General features: G+C 48.1%; 8 protein-coding genes and 1 non-coding gene across 9 annotated transcripts; 5 read left to right on the top strand and 4 right to left on the bottom strand.

Moving 5' to 3' along the window:
- Positions 1 to 433: 433 nt before the first annotated feature.
- Positions 434 to 3,905, bottom strand: CANTADRAFT_93101 (uncharacterized protein; the record flags this gene model as incomplete). Its single annotated transcript, XM_020211968.1, has 2 exons — positions 2,425 to 3,905; positions 434 to 465 (listed from the first exon to the last, which is right to left on the bottom strand). Exons 1-2 carry the CDS (start codon positions 3,719 to 3,721, stop codon positions 434 to 436), a joined length of 1,329 nt encoding a protein of 442 aa, XP_020066993.1. The 5' UTR covers positions 3,722 to 3,905.
- Positions 1,900 to 1,972, top strand: CANTADRAFT_t39. The gene has a single exon. It is a non-coding gene; the product is annotated as a tRNA-Ala (tRNA).
- A 354-nt stretch (positions 3,906 to 4,259) lies between the features above and the next one.
- Positions 4,260 to 5,357, bottom strand: RAD18 (E3 ubiquitin-protein ligase; the record flags this gene model as incomplete). Its single annotated transcript, XM_020208419.1, has 1 exon — positions 4,260 to 5,357. A coding segment is annotated over one exon (1,098 nt), but the record flags the coding sequence as incomplete, so codon positions are not given.
- Positions 5,358 to 7,764: 2,407 nt separating this feature from the next.
- On the bottom strand, positions 7,765 to 8,966 carry SEC12 (Sec12p; the record flags this gene model as incomplete). The annotated part of the gene is made up of 2 exons (XM_020211387.1): positions 7,765 to 7,775; positions 7,811 to 8,966. The coding sequence occupies 2 exons, from the start codon at positions 8,964 to 8,966 to the stop codon at positions 7,765 to 7,767; spliced, it is 1,167 nt and encodes a 388-aa protein (XP_020066991.1).
- Positions 8,967 to 9,769: 803 nt separating this feature from the next.
- Positions 9,770 to 10,684, top strand: CANTADRAFT_3926 (putative pyridoxal kinase; the record flags this gene model as incomplete). Its single annotated transcript, XM_020208799.1, has 1 exon — positions 9,770 to 10,684. The coding sequence occupies one exon, from the start codon at positions 9,770 to 9,772 to the stop codon at positions 10,682 to 10,684; it is 915 nt and encodes a 304-aa protein (XP_020066990.1).
- Positions 10,685 to 12,474: 1,790 nt separating this feature from the next.
- Positions 12,475 to 14,190, top strand: ATG15 (triglyceride lipase; the record flags this gene model as incomplete). Its single annotated transcript, XM_020209129.1, has 2 exons — positions 12,475 to 14,012; positions 14,076 to 14,190. The coding sequence occupies 2 exons, from the start codon at positions 12,475 to 12,477 to the stop codon at positions 14,188 to 14,190; spliced, it is 1,653 nt and encodes a 550-aa protein (XP_020066989.1).
- Positions 14,191 to 14,927: 737 nt separating this feature from the next.
- On the top strand, positions 14,928 to 15,728 carry SUR7 (Sur7p; the record flags this gene model as incomplete). The annotated part of the gene is made up of 1 exon (XM_020208797.1): positions 14,928 to 15,728. One exon carries the CDS (start codon positions 14,928 to 14,930, stop codon positions 15,726 to 15,728), a length of 801 nt encoding a protein of 266 aa, XP_020066988.1.
- Positions 15,729 to 18,384: 2,656 nt separating this feature from the next.
- On the top strand, positions 18,385 to 20,745 carry PTK2 (protein kinase; the record flags this gene model as incomplete). Its single annotated transcript, XM_020208795.1, has 1 exon — positions 18,385 to 20,745. The coding sequence occupies one exon, from the start codon at positions 18,385 to 18,387 to the stop codon at positions 20,743 to 20,745; it is 2,361 nt and encodes a 786-aa protein (XP_020066987.1).
- A 432-nt stretch (positions 20,746 to 21,177) lies between these two features.
- On the bottom strand, positions 21,178 to 21,653 carry RPL32 (60S ribosomal protein eL32; the record flags this gene model as incomplete). Its single annotated transcript, XM_020208791.1, has 2 exons — positions 21,178 to 21,572; positions 21,641 to 21,653. 2 exons carry the CDS (start codon positions 21,651 to 21,653, stop codon positions 21,178 to 21,180), a joined length of 408 nt encoding a protein of 135 aa, XP_020066986.1.
- Between the last annotated feature and the right edge of the window lie 107 nt (positions 21,654 to 21,760).

The raw sequence follows: 21,760 nt of genomic DNA, 5'->3' as shown, positions 1-21,760 counted from the left end.
AAAGCAGAAGTAGCGGCACATCCGCTCTTATCGTGCTCGAGTCAGTTGTGCCTTTAATGTAGTAGGAATAGAAGTGGGTGCAATTACGAGTCCTGTATAGTGAAGAACCGACCTTTTCGTGGACAAGACGATACCAAGCTTAATAAGCTTTCAAAGGAGTGAGCTCTATCGCGGTTACGAGCTGTAGAGAAGCAATTTTAAAGTCCCCACACAATCTGCAATCGCTCCTTAAGCCTGGTTGTCTTTGATACCCCGTCAACTGTCAGCTGCCAGCACCTGTAGGGCTAACTTTCCGAGCGTTTAAACCTTCCTTCCTGCTAGTTCACGACTCAATTGCATTGGCTCTTGACTATAGGCCAGAGAATGGGAAGGTAGTAGACTTTGGAGGTGTCAGCTTTGCCCGACGAAAGATGTGTGTAATCCGAGGCTTTTATCAATGTAACTGTAGAGGATAATCGCGGTTGTCTCGAATCGGAAAAAGAGCTTATCGAGCCAAACCTCCATAACAATGGACGAAATTTCATGCCATATCTAGAGCAAATAATACGTATACTTGAATTGCGTCCGCTGGTTCTAGACCTTGTCCTGTCGGGTGATTTGTCCTATGGAAATTGGAACTATTGAAACTTCACTGTATGGAGCGAAGCAAGCTGTCTTAAACCTTAAATTAAGGCATTGAAGTGCATGCCAGCAAGCTGGAACCCGCCATGAACCTATCATTATAATTCACGCTCTCTGGAGTACCAGGTCAAAGGTATAAATATGGATGGGCCCAATCCATTTATCCATCAGAATTCAAACAAAAATGAGTTTAGCACAAGTATTAGACCAACACCTCTACGTTCAATATGTTGATTGGGCCGATAAGCAGTCCAACGACACCTATGAGTATATTGACGTGGGGCACAACGATAACACCTTGTTGGTCAAATCTTTGGATCAGGACAACAACGAAGTAGATCTGATTCTGTTGAAGTCCTTTGTGAATGTGACCAACTGGCTCAATGAACTCGCTCAAGAGGACACTGGAGATGAAGAAGAAGCGATCATGCAGAAGCGTGACGGTATCTTCGAAGCTGCTGTCAATTTGCAAAAAAGACGTTGTGGAGGTGCCACCTGCGAAATGACCTTGCACTGTGACTGGAAGGGGTGCCCACAGTGTAGATGGTTTGCTAATACCCATAAAAGAACCTGTGAGCTCAAATGAGCTGATCCAGGTACGGTTGATCCCCTAAATCACCTAAAATAACTATGTAACCATTCAATAAATGTACGAGATCATTCTAACTATGTAAAGGCACGATCGGATTGAAATGTCCTCGTTTATACTTTCTACTACTAGGTTGACAGGTATTTTCGGCACGTCAAATGTGGGGCTTACTCGCGTCAAAAATGCGCGGTACATTTCAGCTCCTCGGCATGAAACAGAGACCGGAAATTGATCTTTTGGATGATCAGTGATAGCTTGATCCAGATCTATTCGTTTTTTCATTGTTATGGGGTTAGAAATAGAAGTTTCGATAAGGATATCAATTTATAATTTTCTAGTATTCTAGAAATATTTTGCGAAATTCAAACAAAAGCATAATCGAAGAATTATTGAAAATTCATAAATTAATTAAAAACTTTTTATAGGAATATTGCTGATTGATATTACTATAATAGTCTAATAATAGATAATTGTCATAATATTTGCATTTACTTCAGAATTGACACCAAGTTCAGTGAAAAATAATCTAAAGTCACCGAAAAGATTATGGAAATCTCTCAAATTAGAAAGAAAACCATCTTAATTGATAGTATATTCCCATAAAAGGTCTTAAAGGCGAAAAAAGGCAATTTCATGACTTCTTTTCAGCTTAAATATGTTAATATTACTTTGAAAATTATTAGAATTACGGGCGTGTGGCGTAGTTGGTAGCGCGTTTGCCTTGCAAGCAAAAGGTCACTGGTTCGATTCCTGTCTCGTCCAAATAATTCTTTTTTGCAGTTGGAACAACGCTTACGTTTTCATATATCTTTTTGCAACTGGAATTAAGTGGTTGAAATAATAAGTGAGTTTATTACAGTGGAATAATCCTAATGTTGTCTTTTGCAACTGAAATGAAGTGATTCAATTAATCTATAAATATATTACAATGGAGTATTCCTAAGGCAGATAATCTTCTACCTTTAATGCATCCTGACTTACAGGAGTTTCTGATCCCTGATTTGTAGTTGAGCTTGAGGCAGATTTTTCAGGACCACTAAGTACTGGTTCTAGACCAGATCCCTGTCTGGTCATAGAGGAATATGTTAGTGGGGCTTCAGGTGCATGGGAGTTTGTGGGTCTTTTTGGGGCAACATCTGGATAGTTCTTGAAGGAATGATTGGCATTGGTGGTAGTAAGTGCACTCCGGAAAGGCCGGGGTTGGATAGAAGCACTTGACTGCCGTCTCATCAGCGAGGGTTCTATTCTTGCCTCAAAATCTCGAGCTTTGCTGGATCTTCGAGTTAGCACACGCCTGATTTGATCTCCTATGAACTCTGCAGAGGTGGTATCCAAGTTTTCTCGCGCAGTGTACGCCGAATACGCATCATTGTCGTAAGTGTCATCAACCGTTGTATAATGGCCTGCAGCTACGGAGTTTTCTTTTTCCAAAGGAGGACCCATGCCGTATACTGGGAAAACGTTTTTGGGGGATCTTCCCACCTTATTGAGAGTTCGGGTACTTCCCCTGGACAAAGTGGTAGAAATTCTTCTGAGAAATTGGTTTTCGCCGCCGGAAGCGTTGTTCATATCCGGCACTTCGTCGAGCCTGGACTTCTCGTCGAACTCCTCGGGATAGTCATGCGATTTTACCCTCACAACTCTAGAGTCCATGTTCAAATCTGGCTGCTCGTCTCTTGCCTCGTACACAGGCAAGTTCAAAGCAGCCTGGTCTCTTTCGACCACCACCAAGTGTAAGTACCACACTGCCACCCCAAAAAACGATCCGCCAATGATGTTTCCGATGACTCCTGGAAGGAAGATCTTCCAGGCAACTGTGCCAACCGAGATGGGTGCATGGTTAATGAGGCCAATAATCACCATGTACATATCAGCCACCGAGTGGGTAAAGCCCATGGACACGAAACTGAACACTGGCAATGTCATCATGAGAAACTTGACATGCAACGGCTTGGCCATCAACTGCAAGTAGATGGCAAGCGCAGCGAAGAAGTTACCTGCCATGGACTTCAACATGGTGTCGACGAACGAGTACTCAGCTTTGGCCATAAGGATTTCCACTGAGCCTCTGACGTAGTTTTCGTGCTGGGTGACATGGGAGTAGTTGCATATGATGTAGCAAACGAAGATGTTGGCCACCAAGTTAAACCACCAGGTGACAAACCAGCTGGTACAGAGGTCTAGCACCGACACGGCACCTCGACACAAGCCCACGCTGAAGTAGAGCACGTTGGCGTTAAACAAGTCCACACCCATCACCACCACGTAGAACAACCCGATGGGGTACACCAAGCCCTGGAGCAACTGCACTAAGGCGGGATTCAGCTGGAGAAGCTCTGGAGCTCCTGCCTGGACGTTGACGTGAAGCATACCGCCCGTGCTGAAGAGTATGCCAGCCATGAGCGAGTTTAGCACCAATGTGTCGAGACGGAGTCTGGCCTTTTTCATGGCGGTGGCCACTACGGCTAGCGCCGTTTCGTAGGTAGTTAGGTAGAGCGATTCATCAGGCATTGCGCTTTTGTTGAAAAAGGCACCAGTGATGTTGAAGCCGGAGTGGTGGGTGGGGATGATTCTGGGCTGGAACTGGTTATATATCGCGCGGAACTTATGGGTGCAACGGCGGGAGGAACGAAAAAGGCAGTCGGAGATTAGCGAGAGAAGGATGAGGAGGGGGGAGGAGGGGGGGAAGCAAGAGGGGGGTAAGGAAGAGGGGATAGGGCCGGTAGGCGAAGATAGTGTCGGAGTGGTAGTCTACGGTGAGTGTTGAGTACGGATATTTAATGAGTGGTTCCATATCCGGAGGTGGTCAATGCACAGGAACGTCTATACTATTTGGGTAATGCAATGCGCCGTGGGTATCGACGGGGTTTGGGCCAGGAGTTAGTTGGTGGTTTGGGCCAGGAGTTAGGATGGTGGCTGGTAGGAGTTAGGCTGGTGGTTTGGGCTAATCAGCGGGCACAAAGAGCCCGCTGGAACCGTCAGGACTCGCTTCTGGCACTTGTGCCGATTCCTTCTGTTGGGGTGGCTCTGGGAGGCCATTTTGGGGCAGGGACCCCTTTGCTAGCGTGGCCTTGGCTGCTCTGATCAACTCGCGAAACTCGTGGCCATAGGCTTGTCTCCACTGTTTTACCAGAAAGCTTTTATCGGTAATCGACTTGTGACTGAGCGAGGTGCGGGTGGTGAAGAGATCGCCAGAACTGCTGGAAAACGCCAGATGTGCCCCCTCCCACTGGGTGAGCTTCTGTCGGAGCACTTTCTCGGCAATGGGCCTGTTGCTGTCGAGATTGGCGTTGAACAACACGTAGTATTGGTTGTAGCGGAGCTCCAACTGCACTCGCGTGCCTTGAACCGGAAGCTTGAGTGCTGAGAGCTTCTCCTTCAACTTGGGGGTGGTGAGAGACAGGAAATCGAGCTTGGGGAGCTTCCTGCTCTCTTGGTTGTGTTTTGCAGCTTCGTTAAAGTAGTAATTGGCATTTCCGAGCGATATCTGGGGCGATGGAGCTGAAACAGTACTGGTGGACGCTGGCGGACTCCCACGACTGGCAGCAGGCTTGAAAAAGGATGCAATGCCACTCAGTCTGGCCTTGGGCGTGCGCTTAGGCTTTCTTCCGTTCAAACAGTCATCGATATGCTTAGTTTGCAACACCTCTGCTGTCATCTGGTCGCCACAGATGGGACAGTCCACGATGTCACCATTGTCTGGGATGGTGACGGTTTCGTTGGGTTCCACCTTTCTTTTCTTGGAAGGAACCTCCTCATCGGAGATCTCAATTACATCAGAAGGCTCCTCGGACCTCTTGGAGCCCTCAATAGATCCTCCGGAGTCCTTCACCGCCTGCTCCTCTGGTTTCTTCTCTAGCTGCTGCAATATATGCGGTCGCAACCGCGAGTAACAAGTTACTATCTCTTCCAATAGTATATGCCTTTTGAGATTGCTTTCGAAGAGTTCTGTCTTGCACAAGGGACACGAGTTGTTGGTGATTAGGTACTCACGGATGCACTGGGAGCAGAAGGTATGGTTGCAGCTAGTTATCACGGGAGCTCGGAAGAACTCTTTACATATATAGCACCGCTGCAAGGTGTCCAACTCCGCAAGTTCAGGAAGCAGAGAGGTTTTCCAGTCTGAGGGGTCTGTGATGCTCCTGAGAGCAGTAAAGTGGGATGCCATCGGTGATGGGAGCGTCTTGTATGGAGGCAAATGCAGAAGTGTGGTGGTTGGTTTGGGCCTTGTGATGGCTATTAGGGACTTTGGCCTGAAATGGCTGGTGAACTCCAGGCAAAATTAGCAAACACAGATAGTGGCAGCTCGAGGGCTGTAACGGCAATTAGAGTGGCTCTGGCTGGCTCTGGCCTGGTAGATCATCATCCTAAACTACGCGTTGCGATCCTGGAGCAGGTCAGGTCACATGATACGAATCACGCGGTAAACTACTGGTCTATTATCTATTCATACTGGTCTATATTAGATCGTAGTATCCGTATGGTGGCTTGCGCTGGGGCAATTGAATCAAAGCTCATCATTTTCCAATTTTGTCTTTGGTTTCTTCACCTTCACAGTTTTGGTTCTGCGAACAACCTTTTTCTTTGGTGGTTTGGTTGTGGTGGTTTTGGCAGTGGTGGTGCTCTTTTTTGCAACCTTCTTGGTCTTCTTTGGCTTGGTTTCGGTGGACACAGAAGGCTGGACAGAGGATGTGACAGCAGTTGACTCAACGACAGATGATGTAACAGAAGGCTCAGACACAGATGAAGGCTGTGAAGAAACTGGTTTCTTAGATTGGACCTTTTTAGAGGACTTAAGGGTCTCAGTTGATTCAGAACTGGTGGGTGTTTTGGTAGTTTCGACTGTGACGACAACTGACGTAGTAATGGTCACTGAAACCGGTTCGCTAATAGAGCTGTCCGAAGATACAGCTTCTTCTAATTCAATAGTCGATGATTCAGTCAAACTTTCAAGATCAACTTCAGTGTCGGTGCTTATTTCGGTTGAAGCAATAACCGGCTTGCTAGTTTCAGTTGGCTCTGGGCTCAGCGATGAGGTCTCCTCCAATGTAGACTCGATGGCTGCTTCAGCATTTTCCGAAATGGATTGGGTAAGTTCTTCCAAAGTTTCAGAAGAGTTCTCCGTAGATGATTCAGAAGGGACTGACACTACAACTTCACTAGTTTCCTGTACCTGGGCATCTGTTGCCAAAACTTCAGAAGTAGTATCAGTTGAAATTTCAAGATTAGAAGTAGATTGTACTACTAATGGCTTGTCAGTTGGCTCCTCGTATGCTTCAGTCTCTTCATTTTTGTCTTCTTCTTCCTCAATAATCACTTCTACCAATTCCTCTTCACTTTCAGAACCTTGCTCTTCAACAACTTCTGGATTAACAATTTTTTCTGTAGATTCATCATCAGAAATTTCTTCAATAACTTCGATATGTTCTTCCTCTTGGATATCTACATTGGTATCATCATTACCAGAGACCTCCTCTTCGGATTGATCTTCTTCACTTTGATGATCAGTCTGACTGTCTGGAATAATTTCCTCAACCTCGATCAGAGAATCGATTTCATCTTCTGCATCATCTTGAGCATCAAGTACTTCCTCTGCATCGACAGCTTCTAATGGTTGTTCTTCCACAATCACTTCCTGCCCGTTTTCGGATTCAGAAGCGTCAGACGCAAGTTCTTCAATCGCATCTTCATATACTACTTCGTATTCTGACTCGGATTCTAATTCTGCTTCCTCTTCCTCTTTCTCTTCCTCTTCTTCCTGTTCTTCCTGTTCTTCCTGTTCTTCCTGTTCTTCCTGTTCTTCTTGAACTTCTTCTTGTTCCTCAACGAGCTCTTCAGGAGTCTCCAAAATTTCTTCCACGTCCTCTACCTCAACTTTTGATGGTTCAGTTGTCGCTTGGGCTTCAGTGTAAGTAAAAGACACGCTAGTTTCAATGGCCGATGAATTGTTGCTTTGAGCTTCATCCTCAAAACTAGCATAATCGATATCTTGGGAAGCAGTTGCCTCATCTTGGACAGCAGCAATAGGTTCAGGATCTGCCACTTCGGAAGTCTCAATAGATGAAGTCTCGGCCACTGGGGTAGCAGCTGGAACTGGTTCATCCACAACTGTGGTTTCAATATAGTTCTCTTTATTCTTTAAGAAAGATTCAGTATCCAAGTCTTCATCTTTGGTCTCATGCTCAATATTCTTCGTGACTTCAGAAATATATACCTCGTCTTGCACAGTGGCAGCTGAAACTATAATAGATTCAGAGGTTGGGACCACAGAGGTGGTGGAAGCGGTAGTGTACTCACTAATCCAAGTTGAAGTTGTAGATGCTTCTGTGCTTTCGATAGAACTCAGATCTTCAAAATTGGTGATGTATGTATCATGCTCACCAGTAATTTCTGGAGACGAGTCGTCCGACCAAGAGCTCACAGTGAAGTATTCACTCGAAGATTTTTCTGCCTTAGAAGATCTTTCATCAATTTTTTGCTTTACAAACTTGTATCCTTCAGTTGCATATTCTTGAGCGAATTTGTAACCAATTTTTCCATAAACTTTTGATTTCTCATAGTAGACCTCCAATTGGCCATTTTCGTACCCCTTCTGAAGACCGATACCCAAGAGAGCAACCAATAAGATGGTTATCAAGTATTGGAATAAGGTGCCGATGGTGGACTTGCCTTGGGCGAGGGTTGGTGGGATGCGGAAAACATGAAGCTTTTGTGCTGCACTACCGGTAGCAAGTTTGGTACCGTTTGGTGAGAAGGCAACAGATGTGATTGCAAATGGATGCAATTTTTTGAATGATCTCAACTGTTTGAAGTTGGAGAGTTTGAGAATCGTGAGTGAGAAGTCGTTTCCTGCTATGGCAACCAAATCTTTGGAAGCAACAAGATCCATTGCCACTATGTTGTTGAATTTGTTTGAGACAACAGATTGCTTGGTGATCTTTTGGTCCTTCAAAGAGTATTGGAGGAGCACAGCACCGGTGGACTTACGAAGACTAGCAGCAATTAAAACGTTGGAGTCGTCAATAAAGCGTATTTTGGAAAGATTGTACTTCTCGAGCTCCTTAGTCAAGGCTGCATTCTTGGTGGAGGACGCAATGGCAGTACCAGCGGTGGTGGAGATGGTGGAGATGGAGTTGGCAGTAATGTAGCAAACGGTACTGCCGTTGTCGTGGGGACTCAAGTGGAAGTCTTTGACTTCGGCTTTGGCCTCTTGCTTGTACTTGAAGTTCAACTCCAAGGTCTCGGGATTGAAGCCATAGAGCACTGAGGGCACGGTCGAGGTCATAAACACCCCAGCAGAGTTGCTGGGAGTCAAACGGACGACCTTGGGGTAGTCATTGGTGTCTCCAGTGATCTCCTCCTCGAGCTGGACCGCATCTACGAACCGCAAGTGCTCGTCCTTGGTAAACACGTATTTTCTCAAGTTGTTGTTGATGTTCATGGACTTGATCAATTGTGACGACTGGTTACACCCCACGAATACCGACACGTCGGAGTCATCGTCGCCAGCGATACGAGCGGTATCCAAGCATTGAGGTGAGTCTTCATTGGCTGGCAAGGTGATTTCCCGGAACCGCTGGAGTCTTCGTTTGGAATCAGCTACCTTGAAGCTGCACTTGATCGCGGTGATCTTGTTGGGAATTCCGTGGTTGCCTTCGCCGCCACCGCCAGCAACCAATAGCGTCTTGTTGTTGACGAACTTGGTGTCATAAACGGGGTATCCCACGTCGAGGGTGGCACTGTCTTTGAGGGACATGTTGGTGGAGAAAGTCTTACGTGTTAACTGGCGGTTGTAAATGGTGGAGGTATCTTGGTGTCGCAGTGTCGCGGTGTCATGGTGTCGCGGGAATGTCGCGTATAGCAGGTGTCACCATCTTCAGTACTTGGGAAGAAACTCGTGCTAGGTGGGGTATTGCAGCGCGACGGTGCTTGGGCTGGATTATTCTGATGGATATCAGGTAAATTGATGCTGAGGAATGACATGGATTCAGCCGTGAAAATTGCAAAATACTCTGAAGGATGGAGTTTATATTTTATAAAAAAATTTACATGACAATAATAAAGAATAACTCTGAAGTTAAGAATTATGATAGCCCTGGCTCATTCTTGTGCCAGAGTTGTAGCGGCTGTATTATTTAAATGCACTTTACCTCTTTATCTTTAAAGAGCGAGTAAAAACTCGGGACATGGCTAGTACGATACATATAGACTTGCGAGTATGTTCGATTCAAAATCATTAAGATCATTACAATTTCCTGATATTGAGCCACAGCTTTATCTACTGAACTGGCTAATGTAATTAATATTGCCAATCCTTAAATGCTGAAAAGTCGGTGGGAGATTGCAACATACTTGATTTTCTGATTCCAAGTTCTCTATCCAATTAAATGGACACAATTACTCTGCTTCTTGACCATTTCACCCCAACTGGCCATCCCTTCTCGTTATATTACATATTAATAAATTCGATCCATGCTCTACCTACCGTGTCGCGATGTCGTCCAACCCAGTGTCGCAGGAACCAATCCATCCTCACCAGATCAGTCGCCACCAACCACCATGACCAATAAGAGCATCCTCTCGATCCTGTCACACGTGGCGCATGGCTACGTGGGCAACAGGGCTACTGTGTTTCCACTCCAGTACTGTGGATGGGACGTGGACGGCGTCAACACCACCAACTTCTCCAACCATCCTGGCTATGGACGGTTTGCTGGCAGCGCCAGCTCCCCCCACTTGGTGGATGAGCTTCTTCAGGGGTTGAAGGAGATTGGTAACTTCAACGAGGTGTACAGCTTGATTTTAACGGGCTACACTCCCAGCGCTGGCGCCATGCAGGTAATCTACGACCACTTGATTCCGGTGTACGCTCAGCAAGGGGCCAAGCACCCCGCATGGATCGTGGACCCAGTACTAGGCGACAACGGACGCCTCTACGTACCTGAAGACGTGGTTCCCATGTACAAAAAGTACTTTGGCTCCGGACATGTGTCGTTGATCACCCCCAACCAGTTCGAGTTCGAGGTGCTTAGTGACACCAAGCTCAGTGACTGGTCGGACGTACGATCTGCGCTCGTCGAGTTTCACCGCCAGTACCACATTCCCTATGTGGTGATCTCGTCGGTGGTCATCGACGGTGAGATGTACTCGGTTGGGTTTGCGGCTGGCTCCAAGGACAAACCGTCCATCTTCTACTTCCCCGTGCCCCAGATCGACTGCAGCTTCAACGGATGCGGTGACTTGTTCACGGCACTCGTGGCCAATGCCTTCTACAACAACAACCGGGTGCTTGGTCCGGAGGTGCTTGCGGAAGTATTGCCCAAGCTCGCCAAGATCCTCCGCCACAGCTACGACGCCGAGCTTGCGGCTACTGGCCAACCTCCATCCGTGGTACGGGACATCCGTGTGGTGTCCCTGAGACACCACCTTTTGGAGCCGGCTGGCGATGGCTCCTTAGTTAAATTCCTAGACTAGACATCTCCTAGATTATAGAACATTAAACGGGTCGGCGAGAGAAGACTTCTCACTCAAGACCATACTGCATCAAAGTGGGGGAAATTGAAGTAATTCTCCGTACTTACAGTACTCTGGAAAAATCCATCCACACGCTTACTTTGAGCCAACTACTCAAATAGTGCTATCCCTCGTACAAATAGCTTTGTTGCTGAGATCTAGCTTCATTTCGGCCTGATCTCAGTTTCAGTCGTCTGATTTCTGGGGTGCCCGTTCTATTTCTGGCTTGAAGGACTCCTGATATATCATTATTTCATGATGTATCCAGCAAGAGGAAGCGGATTACAGAAGCTGCCCTTTGAGTTTGCATATCTGACGGCGACATTGAAATTAACGATGTCACTGACAATTGTGACGATGCTGACAATGGATACAATGATGATGATCTTCATCCTGGTCTTAACGGTTGCTCTCTATCCATGGTGATGGGAAGGTCAACTAAAAAATGGGTTTTAGGAGGTGTCTATTTACATCGTTGTTACCCCATTTTCGCTTTGGAAGGAAGGAGAATCGAATTTGGCGATATTAGTCTCCCCAATTATTTGATGAGGGGAAAACAGCTCTGATAGTTCCAGAACCACCGGAAGACTGTAATCATCATTTAGTGCTTCTTCGTCTTCTGTATCTCCTATTTGCAGCCATGTTCCAGAAGCTTGGCTGCGAAACTCTCCCTAATAAATACCAATATAAGTATTTATAGGGCTTGGCTCTGGAAGTGATAGAGAAGTGATAGAAAAATTGACATCTGCAGGCTATCAGCATTAAGAAGTTTAGAAGTATTCTTAACTGTAGAGCAAGAAATATACTAGCAAAACTGGAACTGTTACTGTGTCCGCTTCACTATAATGTGACTTAGCACCCTCGCAGATCGCAAGAAATCAAATCTAAACTTGTACGAAACCAACACCTTTCGGATAGACATGTGGGATCTTATCTCAAAACGAGGGCACGAGAGAGAGATTCAAATATTATCATGTTGAAGCAAATATTCTGCGACCACTCTACCCGTGTCCGGTCGTTCTATCATAGCCCCAATAATCCAGATATATTATATTATGCGGGACACTTTAGATTGCCAAATTCCTGACTATTTAGAGTGTACAAGTTATACCAATTGCAAAAGTTCTTGGAAGATTCCATTCAGTTTATTTTCCCTGGCTCTGGATCGACGACAGAAAAAGGTACGAGAACAGTTAACCAATCAAACGGTCTTACTATACCACAGCAGCTAGAAATCCAAGTATGCAAACTGATCCACGTTATACAGTTTACACTATCGACCATTTTAAAGAACATCTTGTTAATTGCAATATTTATATTCGACCCCATCCCTCCGTAATTCTACACTTCCAGCATAATCTGTCGAAAATGGCAAATACTCTCTCTCCGTTGTGATTCTACAACCAATCAGACAAAAATGGCAATTGCACTAAAATTGGATCTATTACATACCCCACCAGTACTTAGCAAACCCTGCCTTCCTTTAGCAGCCGTATTTGAGCCCCAGTCTCTAAGCCAACAATTTATACCTCCGTGCACGTGACCGATCCGCCGCGATAGCGTAATTAGTGACCACCGCCCTGATAAGCGCCAACCATTAGCACCCAACAGTCCTTACTGCTGCCAGATACACCATGAAGGACGAGAAGGTGCGCTTACCGTCACACAGCCTGCCACGTCCAAGTCCTCGCTGGAGGACGTCCTGGCCTAAAAAATTGGCTACAATCATCCTCACAATTGTGGCGATGGCGATGGTTCTAGGGCCTTCTGGGCTTGGGGTGGTTCAAATTCCCTCCATTGCCTTCTTGGTCTCTCAGGATGAGCCTGCTGAGTTCCAACACGTTCCAGTGCTACCAAAGTCGCCGGATTCGTTCCAATTGAAGCACATCTTCCACCACGGTATGGGCGACAAATTCAGGATACACAGGCGGTTGGACGTGACTCCAGCGTACTTGGAGAAGCATAGATCACACTTCGAGGCGTTGGTTCTGGCAACCAGCAACAAGAACGACGAAGGCGTAGATACCCAGCATTTGGAGTCGGTTTACAACCAGATGGACTGGCCCAAGGTACACCACGGAAAGAATCCGTTTGACATCAAGCTTTCGATCAAGAAGGCCCAGCACAAGGGTGTGGCAATGCGGTTGAAGGAGAGACACACGCCAGGGTTTCTTGACACGTACTTGGCGTATGCCATGAGGGTCAAGGGACTGCCGGCAGTGCTCAACAAGATCCACTTGGAGTGGGAGGAGGACACGGAGGTAGAGATCCCTGATGTCAAGGATAAGGACACCGTGGTGTCGTTGGCTACCATCTCATCCAACGCCTATGTGCGGTTTCCCGAGGACGACGACGAGAAGCGTCGTCTGGACTGGATCGATGTGGGAGGATGGATTCCCGACGAGGACCACCCCGACATCAACTTCGGGTGGGAGGACGCTGGCATGCGGGGCCATGTGTTTGTCAGCGAAGACAACAAGACGGTGGTCATTGGCATTAAGGGCACTAGTGCAGCCGGATTGCCAGGGTCAGGACCCGAAGAAACCGTGCCTGACGACAAAGTCAACGATAATCTCCTCTTCTCATGCTGCTGCGCTCGTATCAGCTACTTGTGGACCACCGTGTGTGACTGCTACGAGAAGACCTACACCTGCAACCAGGACTGCTTGGAAAAGGAGTTGATGAGACAGGACAGGTACTACCAGGCGACCCTCGACTTGTATCGCAACGTCACCGCATTGTATCCGCCCGAGAACCACACCATCTGGGTGACTGGTCACTCTTTGGGCGGTGCATTGGCGTCATTATTAGGACGCACCTATGGCCTTCCCGTGGTGGCCTATGAGGCTCCAGGAGAGATGTTGGCCACCAAGAGACTACACTTGCCCCAGCCACCTGGGTTGCCCAAGCATCGCGAAAATATTTGGCACTTTGGCAATACGGCTGACCCCATCTATATGGGAGTATGCAACGGGGCGTCCAGTCTGTGCAACGTTGCGGGGTACGCCATGGAAACGGCGTGCCATACTGGTAAGCAGTGCGTTTACGACGTGGTAACCGACAAGGGCTGGCGAGTGAATCTTTTGAACCATCGGATCCATACGGTGATTGATGAAATAATTCTCAAGTATAACGAGACTGCCCCCTGCGAAGAACAACCTCCATGCAGAGATTGCTTCAATTGGCGGTTCACCAGCCACGACGACGACGAGGACGACGAGCCGTTCTTGCCCAATCCGTTGAAACCACGGCCCCATCGTTCCACATCGAGCCACAAACAACCCGCTGTGTCTTCCACCAAAACCCCTGGATCTACGGCTGGGTCTACTGGCACCAAAAAGGCCACCACCAGCACAACTACAAGCACGGCGGAACCTGATCCCGAGGATCCAGGGCCTCCCAAAAAGTGCTTGAATCGCACATGGTACGGGTGGTGTACCGAATGGGGACACGACGACGACAGTTAGGAATCTCGTTAGCTGAAATTGATCTTGGAATAGCATAGGAGCCCGGGCACGATGCACCGAAACAGCAATCGTGGTGGCGGGCGGGCGCGCGCCACGTGACTCGTGTCACTCGGTCGCCAACTGGCGACAGCAACTGGAGGCGCAGGTGAAACGGGTTGGAATACAGGGAGTCTCAGCGACTACGATGGCGGCGTCTGTAGTGGGCAGAAGCCTCTACCACTGCAAGCACCCATACTTCAATGCCGTGGCCTGGGGATTGGTGTGGTGGCACGCACCACGTGATCGGAGTCACCTGTCGCCCGAAACGGGTGGGTTGCGGCCTATTTCAGCCGCTCCCCACGCCCACCTTCCTGTTTAGGCCAGGTGCGCATGACTGGTGTTTACCTCATGCCTAACCGGTAAGCAACCATGCCGTGTGCAGGTGCCCCGAGCCCTCCCTGGACAAACATAAACATACGAGCAACCTTCCCACTCATCGTGTCAAGTCCCCCGTCACCATCATGCCCTCAATAGACATATGCACTCGGGTGACCCTCAATGTAGGTTTGTAGCGTGTCTCAGCCATTAATTCTCAATTGGGAAGCAATCAAAATAGGTAATGACAATGAAATAAGCACCCCAAAAAAACATCCTGTAGCCTATTCTTAAAATATAACCTGCTCCAGTTCCCTCACTTTTACAATTTGTTTTTTTACAGTTCGTCAAGTACCGCCAACAGCTTATTACTCGTCACCACCATGAAGCTCATCAACGGTATCATAAACCAGTTCTTTTTGGCGGGCACCATCCTCCTCTTGCTCTTCACGGTCTTGTCAGGCTCCAGCAAGCACTTCCCACTCAACCGTTTCTACTGGATCCGTGCCAACACCTCTGGCATCCAGGGCGCTCCCCAAGAGGGTGCCTGGACCTTCTGGGGTGTGTGTGAGTACGACGACTTCAGCCAATGCCAGTCCGGTCCTGCCTACCCAATCTCGCCAAGAGACAACTTCGACACCAGCCAGGGAGTTCCTCAAGACTTCATCACCAACAGAAGCACCTACTACTACTTGTCACGCTTTTCCTTCGCATTCACCCTCATTGCGTTGGGATTGTCTTCCGTGTCGTTCCTTCTCGGCTTTGTTATGGTCACCCACAAGACCATTGTGTTTACCATCACCTTGGCATTGATTTTCGTGGCTGCCACTGCTGCCTTCCAGACTGCTGTGGTGGTGTTGGCCAGAAACGCCTTCAACGACGACAACCTCAATGCGCACATCGGGTTGAAGTCCATGGCCATCTTGTGGGCATCGGTAGTCACCCTGCTCATTGTGTGGGCTAACACCTTCTCTGCCAAGATTGTGGCCTCCTACAGAAAGCACTTGGCCAACGTCAACGGTACCAGAGACCACGAAGTGCCTACCAGCGCTGGACCAGCCGGTGACGAGTCCTCGTTCACCAGATCTGCGCCAGCCGCTGAAACCAAGGAAGACAACGGTGGTGGCATCAGATTCTTCAAGATCAAGAGAAACCACAAGACTTCCGACGAAGAGAGCGTCTAGATGCCGGTGCATGCTCTTCGAGCCCTCCTGTAATATCACCCGTCTTAATAATTGTTTTTAGTAATACCAGTTCTCATACCCAAGTGTAGCAGTAAATGCGACTAGTCAGTTTGTATGAGCTGATCTACACGAGTGTCAGGGGAAGACACTTACAAATTGGATAATAGGTATAGAATGGCTCTGTAATTCTCAAACTACCTACAATGCAATTAAATGATACTGAGGGTAGTAGTACTAAATTGACCCCTAGTTAGGGTGGGGCAGTTCAATGGGCTGATTTACAATTCACGAAGCCTCAGTAAAATAAGCGAATTTCAGATTGAGACGGTAGTGGTTGTCAGTATAGTACTAGAGACCGGCAAGTGGAACTGAGGAGTGATGGGTCTGACCAATGTGTCTTCAACACATGCGTAGCTCGATTACTCCCTGAGATATAATAACATCGTCGTAAATTTATTATTACCAATCATTCCGGGAAATTTCTGGTCACTAAGATCAGTATATTGCATTAATGGCAATCGGGCATCATTTTAAACATATTTGAAAGTGGAGTACCTCAAGAAAGCAATAGGGTCTCGATCAAAATGGTGAAACAAAAAGGGAGGAAGTGCTACTGTGAGAATAGATAGATAGTGTCAAATTCGCCAGCTGGTGTAACGTTGTGTGCTTTTTTTACCGGGGTGGTATAATAAGTTTTAATTCGACAGCAGATGTGCAATTATAATAGTTCGTTCTAATATTAAGCTAGGCAAGCGTCATATTTACTCTTCAATTTCGAGCCACGCTAGCATTTTAGTGGATTTTTCACTTCTTGTAGTAGTTGGCGGATTCCGTGCGTTGCGGATAATGCGGTAGTTAGACGGGACTGGGATTGATAAATAAAGGCCCCGAAAGGTGTCCAGCGTTTAAGTACGGTTACAGTGCAGTTAAGGGACAATTGATCAGGAACAGCCAGATCAGAATACGTTGGTAGAGTGGCAGACAGTGGCAGACAGTGGCAGACAGTGGCAGACAGTGGCAGACAATAGCAGACAATAGCATACAGTGCCAGATACATGGCTCTTGCAACTCGTTCTAGTGATGGCACAAACACTCAACTTCCTACTCTGTGACAGACTCAATTGCCCTATACTGGCATACAGAGGCTCTTTATTTCCTAGAGATGGCAGCAAGCACTCAACTTTCTATGCTGCGTCAGTCTACTCCACACACTGGCTATCACCGAAAGTCTGACCCCACGATTGCTATCACTGACAGACCTCCCTACTGGCCACACCCACTTCCCTCGCATCACCGAATGTCCCATGTGATCGCTTCCACTTATACGATCAGTGTTGCAGTGGCACCAGTGACATTTCCGTCACCAACGGACATGACCATGGATGCCCTGGCCACGTCCATCCACCAGGCCCACCTTTGTGTCGAATGAGGCGTCGGGGCCGCGGAAATAGTTAGTCCTTGGCTAGATGTGGAAGAACAGCAACTGCTACAGGGCGTGGGTAGCGGTGGTATCGGTGGTGGAGGGTGCAATCAGCCGCTGGGCAGCAGCAGCACCATGACAGAGCGTCTGCCTCGACCCATTCAGGCGACAGTCCCGCCCTCGTCTCGGTGGTTGACGTAGCCACGGCTATTCTTCTTCCCGTGACCTTCCATGCCATCAGCGGGTTGTGCTCGTAAACCCAATGCGGCAGAACAGGGGTAGCAGCCCTGCATGGAGGTGGAGGCCACGGGCCACCAAAACCCGCCACCACCCAGAACCAGGTCCGGCTAAGCGACCCACTGGCCGGCCGGGTGGGTCCCTACCAATAAGGCGCCACCCACACGCCCACCTTGCTCCCACAACCTCTGCTACTCCGGGCCTAGTCCTGGAGCTACCACCACCTGCCCCCACCAGCGGTTCTATGACGTAGCCGCCAAACCTGCAAATCGTGAGCGTGGGGCCACTCGGCCTGTCCGGACAGACACTTGCTGCACCTGCAACCTGCTCACCAATTGACAATTGACAATTGACGCAGGCTTCCAGATCTGGCCCAGATCCCCTCGGTGGCGTCGAGTAGATTGTGCTAACCAGGAAGAAAGTGCACGGCGGGCCAATCGCACCCACCAGTGGTCGCACCTCGCCGACATTCTGGCCCCACAATGTCTGTCTGTTGTAGGGCCAATGTCTGGCCAACGTCTGGTGGGTGTCCCGAGTAGTGAAGTATGGGTGTTGAGTGGCTAGCCTGGCACCCCCACGCCTGGCCTCGCCTTCGCACCCCCGCCATTCGTGCCTTCAGGCCCGCTTCTGCCCCGTAGTCACGCCCCTCGTGGTGATATCGCCTTATTAACCGGATTTCTCATCTCACAGAACAAAAGACAAAATCCAGACAACACCCAGACAAACTGCAGAACTTCATCCACAAATCAGCACCCATACTTCACTACTCTGGAAACACCCATTGACCCAGGTTGTATGGCCAAGCAGAAATCGTCCAGACATCGCCCAGAATCGTCCAGAATTCCTCCAGAAACCGTCCAGAAACCGTCCGGAAATCGTCCAGAAATCCGCAAGCAGAACATTCTGGCGTCGTCCTTATAACTGCAAGCATCCTTTGAGTGGCCAACCTGTCAAGCGTGCGTCAAACGTGTGTCAACTGTGTCAAACTGAGTCCTTACCATGAAGCTCTCCGGTGAAAAGCACCACCACCACCATCTCAAGAACCTCTTCAAGGGCGACTCGTCGCCGGCCTCCGAGCACTCAGGCGATTCGTCCGAGTCCCACGGCTTGGGCAAACTCTTCCGCCACAACACTGCCTCCTCCAACTCCAACAACACCTCCAACACCACCTCCAGTCCCCACCACAACCACCACGAGTCGGTCTCGAGGACCCCCAGCTTCCTTAGCTTGAAGAGACACAACTCCAACCCCACCACCCGTGCTCGTTCCAACAGCGAACAGCACCACCATCACCTCAAGAATCTCTTGCCCGGCCAGCAACCCCACCAGCAGCCCAAGGAGGTCAAGAAGCTCTCCAAGGCCGAAACCGTGGCTCACCTCCAGTCCATCAACAACAAGAACGCGGCTCGTGCCCAGTACAGACCCCCTCCGTCGCCCACCACCGGTCCCCTGGTGCCTTCAGCCCACGGCGACAAGATTGTCTACAACCCGTATGGCATCAACAAGAACCCCAGCCAGCAGACCCCCAAGAACACCTCGTTCTATATGTCGGGAGCCGAGGACGGGGCTCGTGTGTTGAGCAACCCAGTCGCTGATCCCAACGACTACCTCCCGGCAGAGTACCACCAGGAGCATGTCAATCTCCTCGAGGACTTCGAGATCGATGCCAGCGTCAAACGGTTGGGAGACGGAGGATCGTCTGAGGTCCGCATTGTGAACGCAATCAACCACAAGAAAGAGGTGTATGCATTGAAAAAATTCAAGGTGTTGTCGAAGGAAACAGAGGACGAGTTCTACAAGCGTGTGGTCAAGGAATTTATTCTCTCAAAGAAGGGAAGCACTTGCAGGCACGTCACTGAGGTGTTGGGCATAGTCCGCATTCAATCGCAGCTGAATATGACCAGAGGATGGGGTATCGTTTTGGAGTTCTGCTCTGGTGGTGACCTTTTCAGCACCATCGTCAAGTCTGGATGGAAACGTACGCCTTTGAACGAAAGATACTGTATTTTCAAGCAGATCACCTATGGCTTGAAGGCCTTGCACGATATGGACATTGTCCATCGTGATTTGAAGCCAGAAAACATTTTGCTAGATGCAAATGGAGTGGCCAAGTTGTGCGATTTTGGTGTTAGTGATTATGGACACGAGACTCCTGGCGATTTTGCGTCTGCCATCAAGAAATCGTCCGCCTACGTGGGATCTCCTCCCTACTCTCCTCCAGAAGTGATGATCTTGAGAGAAAAGTCCTCTACCGAAGCAAAGGCTTGTGCATACGATATGTTCAAGATGGACCACTGGGGCTTGGGTATGTTGCTCTTTTGTATTATATATTGTGGGGTTCCATTTCAAAGTGCTTCGGTCAATGACCATGCCTACAGAGATTATAAGTTCAACCACGATAGATTCTCCAGTGACCATCCAGTGTTCAAGAATAACCAGGACTATTCCAAGGGACCTGGTTCCGAGTTTAAATGGGCCAGCCAATTCCAATCGACAGGTGCTTCTCGTGTTGCCTGGAAACTCTGTGACCCCTCTATTAGCAGAAGATACGATTTGGAAATGTTATTCAATGACCCTTGGTTCCAGACCTTGGAGATGTGTCTTTATGAACACCCTGATCAATTGGTCAATCCTTTCGTTTTGCCTGGTACTGGCCAAAACAGCCCATACACGAACACTCTGTCCTACTCTGGCACCAATTCCTTAAATAACTCCCAGGCACCCTCAAGAAGGGGAACTTTCACTCATGCAGAAGAGTCCGATGGCATCAGCACTCCGTTTAGAAGTATGTTGGATTTGGGAGCCGCACACGATGATGGCGATAATCACTCCATACATTCTGCTTCATCATTGAGCCAGACTCCGTTGAGGTTGAAGAGAGAGGAAAACCATCCGCCAAACAGCCCAAGAGCAGGCAGTTCTTCCGAGTTTGAAAACGGCCAATTCTTAAATAGCCACAGTGCAGAGCACTCAGATAGTGAGCCTCACAGGGCCCGTTCGATGTTGGACATTGTCTCAGAACCCTCAAAGGAGAACGTTAAGGAGTTGCCAGTAGTGGAAGAATCAGACGTGGAGCAGGACGAGGCCAAGGCTGAGAAGGAAGAAATCAAGAGGGACGAGCAACAGGCACAATCCGAAGCCGAACCAAAACCCGAAAAGCCTGGCTCGTCCGATTCCTCAATCAAAACCGCCTCACCCAAGAAATCACTTGTCGAAGCCAACCACAAGCCATTGAAGAACAGCAGCGATTTGAAGATCGACGAAAATGGCTTGTGTGAGCTCGGCTACAAAATCAAAAAACATCATCACTTAGACACTAGCACAATAGCCGTATCTGGGTCCATGTCAAGAAGAAGATAACGCACCGATGGCCATCAAAGGCAGGTTCTTTTATGCATTACTAGATAGTTTGTTCCAATATATTCCGATCTTCACAGATAATTGTAGACCTAGGGACTTAGCTGTACGTGCTGAGTTCCGCTACTTGGGTTGAGTGAAGTGAGTATTGAAGAAAGGGCTGTACCATTAGTTGGGTTGAGTAGAGTAAAAAGTCCAGCTTGTGATGTAATAAATTAGAGATGCGATTAAAATTACTGCGTACAATCAAGTACTTAAAATGTAGAGTTGTGTTACTACAATCTCCATGCAAAGAGGATCAGAAATTACTTCCCCAGGAGTACGATAATCAAAGACTCGTGATAACCACTTTCTACAGCTTTCAAGACGTAAATGTACATTGTGTTTTATTATGAAGTGTGAATAACCACCAAATTATTTAGATAATTATATCACTTAAGCTTCCAAAGCAACTCTACCCTTAGGGTTGGTAACCTTCAAACCCAACTTCTTGGCTTTAGCAACGATTTCAACTCTGTTTCTGGCAGAAACGGCGGAACCGATTTCAGCAGCGTAGGTCTTGGTGTGCAATAAGAGAGCGTCCAAGTCCTTGACGTTCTTGACCAAGTAAGCCTTGTGGCCGGATGGCATCAAGTGTCTGGTCTTCTTGTTGGAACCGTAACCGATGTTTGGTTGTGGGATGGTACCTCTGAATCTTCTTCTGACACAAGAGTCGATACCCTTTTGCTTTCTCCAGTTTTCAGCAACACGGTGGTATCTGTCAGAGTGGTGTCTCTTGAACTTCTTGGTGTACTTTTTAACAATCTTTGGATGTGGGACAGAAGCAGCCACTAAAGGTTAGTAATGTTCGGATTTATGCCACGGTGGTGGAGGAGTGAGCCAGAGGAGGAGGACCAACCAATTATGTCCATGGCTATCAAAAATTTCCAACTTGGCCATCTCTGCCAGTTTTTGGACTAGGAGCTGAGGAGTCAGCACCAATTCATGGTGGGAATGCAGTTGCCAGCCACAGATGATC

Source organism: Suhomyces tanzawaensis (assembly GCF_001661415.1).
Source record: "Suhomyces tanzawaensis NRRL Y-17324 unplaced genomic scaffold CANTAscaffold_1, whole genome shotgun sequence".
Classification (NCBI taxonomy): domain Eukaryota; kingdom Fungi; phylum Ascomycota; class Pichiomycetes; order Serinales; family Debaryomycetaceae; genus Suhomyces; species Suhomyces tanzawaensis.
The sequence above is the reverse complement of the archived record's forward strand: the minus strand, read 5'-3'. Positions and strand labels throughout refer to the sequence as shown.